Genomic DNA, 11,619 nt, shown 5'->3' on the forward strand with positions numbered 1-11,619 from the left:
TACTAAGCTGATGAGCAAATAGCAGCGTGCTATGGTAATAAAGTCTTAAACTGTCAGCAGCGTCATGACGCACCGAATCTTCAACTGTGTAAGTAGTTTTCCGGAAAAAAATAATTATTCGTGCCTGACAATATGCTACTGCTGTGATACAATAAAATACCATGCGAAGTTTTGCTCCGGTGTTAGTAATACAAAATGATATTCTTACATCTGTCCAAATTTTAAAACAGAGCAATAATTCATAAATCATAAACAAAGTAGAAAAAAAACCTTTTATTACCAAATATATCCGCCTAAGCAACAGTCTGCAAAATAAACATGCTCGACTACCTCTTATCAGAGACTACGCACACTTTTTTTTCTGGTAGCCATACGCATTTCCTTCAAAAACCCACTTCGACTTCCATATCCGAAGTGGAATGCAACGGTCGGTACACAGCTGCATTACATTCGCCACCAGTACTACTAGCAGAATGAACTTGAAACCCAAAACAAATCGTCCAATTTTAGTAAACATTCTCGTTAAAAGCCGCAGCCCGACAGTGAGCCCACCTCAGTGCCGCGTCAGTAGTTCAGCTGCCCTGTACTGTGTACTGTTAAGCTACTTAAAAGTGCAGACCCTCTCTAGTGAGCTGAAGTGCAAGATCAATTCCATACACACAAGAATAATATATAACACAACAACAATAGGCGGCTCTTGACTGCAACAACCAGCAATCAGGATGGCATACGTGCTGCAGAAATTGTTCCATGGCTACAATCAGTTTATAGTGGATCATCGAGGTGCGTCCCCGCAGAGCGCGAGCGCGCAGTTGCAGCGCGAAGTGCAATTGCAATTGCATATCGACTGTCCACCAACTGCTCCGAGCCGAGTCGGGTCGAGCCCGCGAGCTGGCAGATGGTGGCGACAGAAGAGAAACAAAAAGTCGAGATGCAGTATCTCGATTGTTATTGCTTCTTGATCCAAAAGGGAAAGGAAGCGAAAAGTTGCTTTTAGTGCCTAGTTCAAGAACACGACCGGCTGTGGGACAATGATCTGGCCTTTGCTGCAACAAGAAACGAAAAACTGCATGAAAATCAGTTTCCGCGTAGTTTTTCTAGTGCATTTCGGTTAATGGGAGGCTTAAGGATGTATGATAAGATAATGTTGAAATTGAACGTGAGAGTGGCTTACAAAACAAATTAGTTTTAGTACAAATTGTCAAATCCAAATTAAGTGAACAGTGCTATGTTCTGCTTGTTGCAGATAATCGCAGCGTCGATCTCCCACTGTTGAACTCAACCTGGCAGATTCCGGCGATTGTGACGATCTATCTGGTGGCGGTGCTGAATGTTGGACCACGTTTCATGCAGAATCGGAAACCCTACGACCTGCGGCTTCTCATACGAGGATACAATATAGTACAGGTTGCGGCGAACAGTGCATTCTTTCTAGCGGAGGTGAGTGGTTATCGGCGTTAATCTTTCAATCAATATCCAAGGATAATGTTTTTAGTTATGACCGTTAAGCGCGCTTCAGAATGGTACGAGTCGAACAGTAACATGGTGCTGCACATGAAGTGACAAAAATGTGCGATGTTTATTTTTGCAAAGAAAACATTATTTTGGATTAGTGGTGCCTTTAGTAAACAGTCGTGCAAAATGATGAGATCATTCTTTGAACATCGTCTTTATTTGAATATTGAATCCTCATCCTGACCGGGAATCAAACTGGATGTCATTGCCGTGTGATACGGCTATAGTCAGTATGCGTAACATTGCTCTAAATTTTAAGCCTTTGCACTAAAATAGTTTAAACCTCGGTCAATTAATGTACCGTTCGAAAAACAAATTTAAATTTAAAAAATATATCAAGAGCTACCAATAAGCACTGATAGATTCCGTCTCGAGAGATTCTATACAGAAAATTACACTCCTGCCCACACATAAACGTTCCCTAATTTTACTTCCTGTTTATTGTACAAACCAATGTTTCAACCGGATATATAATGGTATGTACACTTTTTCTGGTACTGCAAACATTCATTGATTGAGAAGCCCGCTATACTGTGACATTGTTTGTCTAATTGTTCTCAACTTTGTATTAATTGCTAGTGCAAATACACTGCTCGGCCGCGCCGCATAATAATTTTCTCGGAATTGCTTTCCATGAGATAAATGTTGGCTTAATAAATTTTACCAGTAAATTTTTTGTTTCCGCCCATAATTTCTATAGGTTCGTTGCTTTTAATGTACTACCGATTTTCACTGTCAGTTATTCACTTTTTATTAATCGTCGTTTGCCTTATAAAATAATGCAGGTCCAGAAACGCCAGCTTTCTATTTATTCGGTACTCTCTGCTTTTGTGTTCTGTGCTATAATAAATATTCAAAAATACTCTAACTCTGCAATGTCAAGTAAATCCGCTAAATCCTGATGTTCCACTGATTTTTTGCATTTTTTTGCTAAATATCATAATCATAATTCATAATGGTATACATAATGGATGGTAAACGGCTGGGTGGTGCGAACCATCGGTGCCTTGTGCACTCCCGAGCAGGAGCGAAGAGCAAAATAATATAAAAACAATATCAAACTGTGTTATAATAGTATCGTTTGTTATTGAAAATATATGGAGATACATTGATAACACATTTTGTTATTGAGCAGATATTTAAAACAGTGGTTGTAAGATGAGTTTAATAACTGATTTTGTTATATCTTATTTTGGCCATAAAATGACATTCGATATAATTCATACATTTTTTATTTACTGATTAAAGAGATTTTAGATTATAAATATTTTATAAAATGATTTTTTAATATCTCATATACTACTGCATTTGTTATTCAATACCTTAATAATACTAAAATATTTTATTCCAAACTCTCAATACAGTTATGTTATTGCTTTGTTATTCAAATAACACAAGTAGTTATTCTTGTGGCCTTAAAGGAGTAAAATTTTGATAAGATTTTTTGTTATTTTACCAACTATGTCAGCCAAAACAAGACGAAATTTTGATATGAGTTATTCGATTTCCAATAACACATTTTGATATTATTTGATCTTCGCTCCTGCTTGGGCTGGGCATAAAATAGACCCCACAGTGGTTCACAGCCTCTTACCCAGCAACTCCTACCCCTACCTCCTCGTGGTACCAGCCGGGATACGAGCAACCTCGGTGGAGATCGGGTAACCAACCCCGATGGAAACCAAGATCTTATGCTGACAAGGCAGGAGGGCTCCTTCGAGCTGCGTTGGTCCTCCGGCGATACTGCGGGGTTGGTGGCGGGCTTTGCAAGCCTGAACCACTAAAAAAATCTAAGCAATGGACTCCATAAGTAATAATAATAACTCTAATCGGAACAATCGGCAAAGACCCAGGCGACGAAAACGGACTAACGATTGGAAATTAGGAACATGGAACTGTCGGTCTCTAAATTTCCTCGGAAGTACCCATGTGCTTTCTAAAGAAGTGAAGAGCCGCAAGTTCGACATCGTAGCGCTGCAGGAGGTATGCTTTTTTTGTATTGTTTATGCAAGGAGAAAATCTTCATAGACAGCACCTTCACGGTGCCGAATAGGATTCATATGGTGCCAACATGCGCTTACCTACTAAAAACTATCCTGCTGCCCGTTCCAGAACCCCTTCCGGAACTACCGTTAGGTTTTACTTCAGGAGGGAGGACGTGCCTAAGCATTCCGACTTATACGTTGCGTGTGTGGGTTCACACAGCACCCTTGTCACTTCATACCGCCACTACCCTTCACCTAGGGCCTGGGCTGCCCAATCAGCCCATTACTGACCCTAGCTAAGCTATGTCAGGCCCTGTCGTTGCAAACGTTCTAGCCGTTGCAACTTCGTTATCACCACCGTTGCCGCCCTATCGACGGCACCCCATGCGCGCTGCTAAGCGCACATTCTCTGCACAATGTTGTCGGCGTTGGTGTCTTCCCCAACGACCGCAAGCATCTCCCGCCGAGTGGTCGTGAAACGCGGGCAGTGAAAAATCACATGCTTTGCCGTTTCCTCGGCTACCGTCCAAACGGGGCAAAAGGGTGAGCATACCCGCCCACGCGTATGTAGATACTTCTTAAAGCATCCATGTCCCGACAGAAACTGAGTAAGGAAAAAGTTTACCTCACCATGTCCTCTACCAATCCAGGACGATATGTTCTGGATCAGCCTATGGGTCTACCTTCCGTGTTCAGTGTGATACCATTCCGCCTGCCAACGCCTAACAGAGTCCAGCCTAACTCTGTCCCTAGCGCCCCTGACGTTCCTCTGCCTATGGCACTCGATATCCTCACCTAGAAGCATGCATATGGGAATCATGGCTGCAATAACCCCAATCGCATCCAACGATATGGTACGGTAGCCGCACGCAACGCGCAATGCTAACGGCCTGAACACCTTGTTCAGACATGCCTGATTGCGCTTACTCTCCAAAGCCGGGACCCATGCCGGTGCACCGACATGGTAACGCTGGCCACCAGGCGTCTCTTACTGCTGCTAGGACCGTAGTCGTTCGGCATGATCTTGGATAGCGCAGTAACCGCCGTTGACGCTTTACCACAAGCATAATCCACATGGCTGGTGAAGTTCAGCCTGTTGTCTGCCATAATACCCAGGTACTTCACACTTCGTTTGGAGACAATCACCTGTCCTCCAACGATTATTTTGGCCTCTAAAGCCTGATCATCACTTTTTCCGTCTTGTGATGGGCCAATCGTAGATTGACGCCCGCCATCCAACCCACTATTATGCTTATGGCGTCCGATGCCAGCATTTCCACCTCCTCTAGAAACTCGACTACCACTGTAAGGACGATATCATCGGCGAAGCCAGTGATCTCGACCCCAGTGGGTAGTTCGAGCCTCAGCACCCCATCGTACATGGCATTCCAAAGCGTGGGGCCAAGAATCGAACCCTGTGGAACACCCGCTGTCACTTTGTACTTCTTCGCCCCATCCGCCGTGTCGTACATTAGCGTCCGGTTCTCGAAGTAACTTTTAAGCAACCTGCATAGATGATCCGGTACCCTCATCCTATGCAGCGCTAACGCGGTTGCACCCCAGCTAGCGCTGTTAAAGGCGTTTTTGACATCGATTGTGACTATGGCACAATATCTGTCGCCTCGCCTTTTCCGTTTCATAGGCCTCTCGGCCCTCTCCACCAAGGATTTTATGGCGTCTACAGTGGACTTCCCCTTACGGAAGCCAAACTGCGTGCTTGCCAGTCCGACATCACTTTCCACCACAGGCGTAAGCCTGTTTAGGATTACCTGCTCTAGAAATTTGCCTAACGTGTCCAATAGGCAAATTGGCCTGTACGACGAGGGATCACCAGGCGGTTTCCCCGGCTTTCGCAACAGTACCAATCTTTGGACTTTCCATTTGTCTGGAAATTCGCATCCCTCTAGGCAATTCTGAAGCGTCTCTCGAAACATATCGGGATATGCTCGGATCGCCACTTTGAGTGCCTCGTTCGGAATCCCGTCAGGACCGGGCGCTTTCTTCGTTTTTAAACCCCTGGCAATTACGATGAGTTCCTCATTCGTAACCGGAATGAGGACATCATTCGATTCACCGTACGGGGTCGGAGGCCACCAAACTGGATCGTTTTGCGGAAAGAGCCCTTCCACGATGACTTTCAGCTTTTGGGGGCAGGTTTCCTGCGGCGCGGATGTACCCTTCATCGTTTTCATCACCACCTGGTATGCACCGCCCCAGGGGTTTGAATCCGCATCGTGGCATAGCTCCTGAAAACAGGAACAGGTCCGGGCCCTCTGCGCTAGCCTTCTCGCTCTGTGGCACCTGGAACGGAGCTGGGCAATGGTATCACCCCATCAGTATACCGAGCGACGACCGTTCATTGGCTGCCCCGTCCTGGGCATAGTGAGTGATATCACATGCCCGTACTAGGACGTTGGTCAGCTCACGACCACTCAGGTTCGAGCGGATGCTCTCTGCACTGAGTGCTTCAACGAACAGGTCTTTGTCGAAGGACTTCACTTTCCACCTCCTCCCTGTCGATTTCAACCCGCGTAGCCGTAGCCTCCGTCGTTCAACCGTGTACCGTATAGCTTGGTGGTCGCTATGCGTGTACTCATCTGACACCCTCCAGCCCATGTTGGCAACCAACGTTGGGCTGCAGAAGGTGATGTCGATGATCGATTGTTGTACCCCCCTACAAAAGGTACTGACGGATCCCACGTTAGCCAGACTTACATCCAGCTCGGACAGAGCTTCCAGCAAGCTTTGTCCCCTAGGGGTAGTGCACCTGCTACCCCATTCGACAGCCCAAGCATTGAAGTCTCCTCCAATGACAACGGGCTTGCGGCCCGTGAGTTCGTCGGTGAGCACGTCTAGCTTCCGGTCAAACTGCTCCGACGACCACCTAGGTGGAGCGTAGCAGCTACAGATGCAGACGCCATCGACCACAACAATCACGAACTTTTCTTGGTAGGACGAAACCACCTCCTGGATCGGGTATCTACCCATCACGACAATCGCTGCCATCCGTTCCTTGTCGATTACCCAGTTGGCACCGCCCCGGGTGTTCCGGTAAGGATCCGCGATAATGGCAATATCGCACCCCGTTTCGGCTGCCGTTTGCCAAAGCAACTCCTGTGCCGTCTCACAGTGGTTCAGGTTGATCTGTATAACCTGCACCATTATCGTTGCAAAGCCCTCCTATAAGCCGCTCACAGTGGGCCACCTGTGGCATGCTTATTTCCCGCTTCGGCTGTGCAGAGCAAACACCTGGGGGGATTGCTACATCCCCTGGCGAAGTGGCCATCTTCACCGCACCGCCTGCACAGCTTAGACCAATCGGGGGCCTTACACTTGCCTGCCCGATGGCCAAAGCCCATACACCTGAAACAGCGTTCGATACGCCGTTTCGACGCAAGTTTACAGACTGACCAACCCACCCTAATTTTGCCAGACGCCAACATTTTGTTGACGATTGCCTCTGGCACGTTTAAGATTGCGGTTTGCATATCTCCATATGCCTTCCGCAACCGGATGTCTGCGGGTGCCACATCAATCTTAAGCTGATCCCGCAGAGCATCGTTCAGGTCAACTGCCGTCGTAATCTCGTCGAGGCTTTTATACTCTACAAGAACACGATGCGACAGCGCCTTTACTTGGCCCGCTTCACCCAGGGAGTGCTCAACCAGTTGCCTGTAATTCGAGCTCTGGACCGTTGGGTCCTTTTTGAGCTCGAAGAGCATATCCCCGGCCTGGGTTCGGCGGGTCTTCACGACGTTGGCCCCAAGCTCCTGCAACTTGGGGTCCACCCGAACCTTACGCAGTAGATCAGCGTACGACAGATTACTTGCCAGCTTCACTACTAAGGCGTCGCCCTTATGGACACGCCTTGGCTTTGACTTTGCAACCGCAGCCTCGCACGGTTTCGGCCTTGGCGGTTTAGGCGGTTTATGCCTAAGCACCCGCCATTCATCTTCCCCGGTCCCGGTGCCGTCCGGGACCGCCTCCGCACGTTCGCTGGTAGAGGCGCGAGCCAAAGTCCGCTGCCTCTTGGCCACCAGCGTTGGTCCATGGTCGGGCGTAGCCGCCTTGCGCTTGGCAAGCGGCGTACGCGCCTGACTAGGCATGGCCACAGCCTTAGCGGCTATGACCCGAGCTTCTGTGATTTCGCATCGCTGCAGAAACTCCTGCCTCTCCACCTCGGCAGCTATGACGGTAGAGCGGAGGCTCACCGCCGGCTTTTTAATGTCGAGGTGGACCGAGGTCCACCAACCTTTTGGCTTCCTCCAGCTTGCTACTGGCTGGAGGAAGCCCAACTCCCGCCTCAAGAGGGTGCACCACGTCCTCCGTTGACATGTTCCTACCGCTGTCGCCCGCCCTCTTGGCTGAGCTAACAGCGGTAGCCACCGGCGTTCTAACTGGGGTGTTAGACTTTGGTGGAGTCAACTTCCTTTTCGGTATCGCTCCGTTTTTGGGAAGCTTCCCTGTTTGGGCTGTGCCCCCGATTTCGGCTGGCTTCCCTTCTTGGGTTGCGCCCCCGATAACGGGGGGCAACCTGTCTTTGCCGGCGGTGATCTCGCCAGCTTGCTGCTTTTGGCAAAGATATCATCTATGCCTCCAGAAGCACCCGCATTCGTGTCCTCAGTGGAAATTAAAAATTTATCCATACTTATGGGTCCCAACTCTAGGCCGCTATCTCCACTCGTAATTGTGTAGTCGCCGATCCCATGGTGATCTATGCAAGCAGGAAGGCCATGGCTAGGGACACTCCCCCTACCCTTCATGGGGGCAGGGATGTCAGCATCCGATCAGCGTTAGTCAGGAATGTATCATCTGAGCCTACACCACCGCACTTTGACGTGAGTGACGAGCTTTGAACCTACTCGCCGTTTCGGGAAAGTACCACCCTTCCTTACCTAAGGTAGTAGAATAGCACAGCCGTCAGCCCTATAGCACCGAATCCAAACGTTTTTCCCGCCCGTCCAGTACACCATAATTAGGATCTTCCTGGAACCGATCCTAATGTGCCCACGGCACTCCTGACCCGGCTTTTTCGTTTAAAGTCCTGAGCTCTAACAGGACACTACGGCGTCCGCAGCTGGCTTATAGGAGTTGAGCCCCGCACGTTTCTTTACACCACTGCGCCACGCTACCCGCAAGCACAACGTGCCCCCCTTCCTCTGTTAGCACATAACTGAGGGTTTAACCAAAGACTGGTATTTGGTCGACCCTAGGTCCAGTTGCGTCCCGGCCGGCACCGCGTGGAGGTAGGGATAAGAGTTCCCGCTCTCATCTTATTGGCTATACGGAGTCGCGCAAAGTCGAATGCGACTTTGTTCAGCACCTTAACCTCGCTGGGTTAGGGCCTTAACCGGCCAGGATGGTATGCTGGAAAGGAACGATGGTACGTACGTATAGAGATGGTCATACCATTTAACAGAGCTGCGGCAACAGCTTTTATAGTGATGGGCGAGATGCAGAAGCGGGTGATCGGGTAGTGGCCGATCAACCCCCGAATGTGCTGTACAAAACGCTAATTAGACCAGTTGTGCTCTACGGGTACGAAACGTGGACACTGCTAGAAGAGGACCTACGAGCACTCGGAGTTTTCGAACGACGGGTGCTAAGAACCATCTTTGACAGAGTGCAAGAGAACGCTGTATGAAGGCGAAGAATGAACCACGAGCTCGCGCATCTCTACGGCGAACCAAGTATTCAGAAAGTGGTTCAAGTTGGACGAATACGTTGGGCAGGGGCAGGACATGTTGCTTGAATGCCGGACAACTATCCTGCAAATATGGTTTTCGTATCAAATCCGGTAGGAACAAGCGACGAAGAGGGGCACAGCGAGCGAGGTGGCAAGACCAGGTGGAGCGAGATCTGGCGAGCACTGGGTGCCCGCGGAACTGGAGACCAGCTGCCATGGACCGAAATAGATGGAGAAATTATACTGCGCAGGTCTTGTCGTAAGACGTTAGGCCAATTAAATAACTAAGTAAATAAGTAAAGAGTGGCAGCCAAAGATCTAGAAACGTGGAGACGGCTCCTGAATTCGGCACGGTAAATAAACAATAAACGAATTATCGCCGAAATAGCAAAAGTAAGTAAGTACGATTTGAAGAATGTCAGATCATCAACAGCAATCCCGGAAGTAGCATAAAAACAAAGGCAGGTGAACCTAAAGTTCATTTGAAAGTGAAAGATCTTTTCAAACGAAATTATCATCGAGAGTCGCAGAGACAAGACAAGAAATTCACAATTTTATATCCAGACTACAAAGAGGAGGGCGGCTTTTCCAGGTAAAAGTTGTACCGGATCGTACAATAAAGTAAAATCTGAAGGGCAAAACACGCTCAAGGATAGATTATGAGACGTAATGAAGTATACGTTTAGGACAAATTCCTGGCCAGGAATTTCCATCGTTTGAGTTTCCTAGAAAACGCACAAGATAAAATTTTAACAAACAAGCTACACTACCGCTACTTGCATAACATTCCCATTTTCTATGGAGTTTGTGGCAGTACAACTGCGCACTAAACAATAATGCTAAAACTATGAACTAGTAATTTATTAAATCGAGTGCCTTCAGAGAAGTAACTAACACTGACTAACTGGTCTAACAAGACAGCCATCGTATGTTTGAATCTCGGCCGAGACAGGCCGTTAGAGTCAATATGATCGTAGCACTAGTCCCGAGTATTGTCCTGCACTCCGACAGCTTGCTGCGAAGTCACTGGGCAAGTTTGGGCCAAACATGAATGAAATCTTTAAACATTCATCCACTATATAAAATTCGCTGAAAAAACTGTTTATGCATGCTTATTGTCTTGTTGCTTTTAAAACAATAACAAGACCTGTGTTTGTATAAACAATCGTAGCTTTACTACCAGCTACAAACCAGTAGACATAATGTCTACTTAAGCTACGTGCACCTAATCACGTGACCAAATGTCACCATTTCCGTAAGCAGAGTAACAACGTACGTTCCGTAAACCGGATCTACCAAAAAGCTAACAATCTGTATGGCGCTAGCAAAGCAATGATGCACACTATTTCCGTTATGTTGCATCCGTCGATGGTTCCAAAGCATTTAGCATTTTGAATGAAACGGGTGCAACAAAATTACACTTACACCGGGAATCATAGAGGAAAATTCAAAACCAGTTTCATGATTATCACCTCAACAGTGCGTAAGTACAATATGTCAACACAGAGAGAGTCTTCGTATGATTTTCAAGTACAATGTAGATGTAGATGTTTACAACTAGCCAACCGCCGATCGCTTGAATGCATCAAAGGTTCTTGTGTAAACTAAAGCTAGAATCCGCCAGATCCGCCTTATGACAGTAACGGGTTTTTTTTTTCTAAAGACAATTTGTTTTCATTTGTTCGTTTCGATAATTGAATTGCGAAATAAAGATAATATTTCCTTAGTGAGTCGTATTTTCTCAGTAACAAGTCACTGTTAAAATGAAGGATCAAAATTCACAAAAATATTGACAAACATTACTGATTTATCACCTCCTTACTTTAGGTTTATCTTCTATCTCGACGAACTGACTTCTCGTACAGCTGCCAACCGGTAAACTATTCCCCCACCCGACATGGCTACGAAGAAATGTACCTGTCCTACGCCTATCTGTTGCTTAAGGTTATGGATCTGGCCGACACGATGTTCTTCGTTTTGCGCAAGAAACAATCGCACGTGTCATTCCTGCACGTGTACCATCACGCCATTATGGTTCTGATGACCTACTGTGGAGTACTGTTTGTACCAGGTTGGTACCTAATGTCAGGCCCTGAAACTTTGCATAATTAATGTTGGATTTCTTTTTTAGGTGGTCACATCTTCCTGCTGGGCCTATGGAACACTTTAGTCCACGCAGTAATGTATCTTTACTACTATCTATCGTCCTTTAAATCCCCGCTGGCAGCCCGGTTCAAGATGTACCTCACCCGGATGCAGCTGCTGCAGTTCATTCACCTCGGAATTCACTTCGGCCGACCGGCCCTGCTAGGAATTGACTGTGGCTTTCCGCAGCTGTGGCACTGGATCGGCTTCGGGCAGGCGATTTTCATTCTAGCCATGTTCACCGATTTCTACATTAAATCGTACGTGGTGAAGTCCAAAAAAGCATGA

At 47.2% G+C, this 11,619-nt stretch overlaps 1 protein-coding gene across 1 annotated transcript; it reads left to right on the forward strand.

Moving 5' to 3' along the window:
* The first annotated feature begins 722 nt into the window (after window positions 1–722).
* Window positions 723–11,619, forward strand: LOC128735180 (elongation of very long chain fatty acids protein 4-like). The gene is made up of 4 exons (XM_053829675.1): window positions 723–783; window positions 1,247–1,440; window positions 11,014–11,257; window positions 11,318–11,619. The coding sequence occupies exons 1-4, from the start codon at window positions 723–725 to the stop codon at window positions 11,617–11,619; spliced, it is 801 nt and encodes a 266-aa protein (XP_053685650.1).

This window comes from Sabethes cyaneus, chromosome 2 (assembly GCF_943734655.1).
Source record: "Sabethes cyaneus chromosome 2, idSabCyanKW18_F2, whole genome shotgun sequence".
NCBI lineage: Eukaryota > Metazoa > Arthropoda > Insecta > Diptera > Culicidae > Sabethes > Sabethes cyaneus.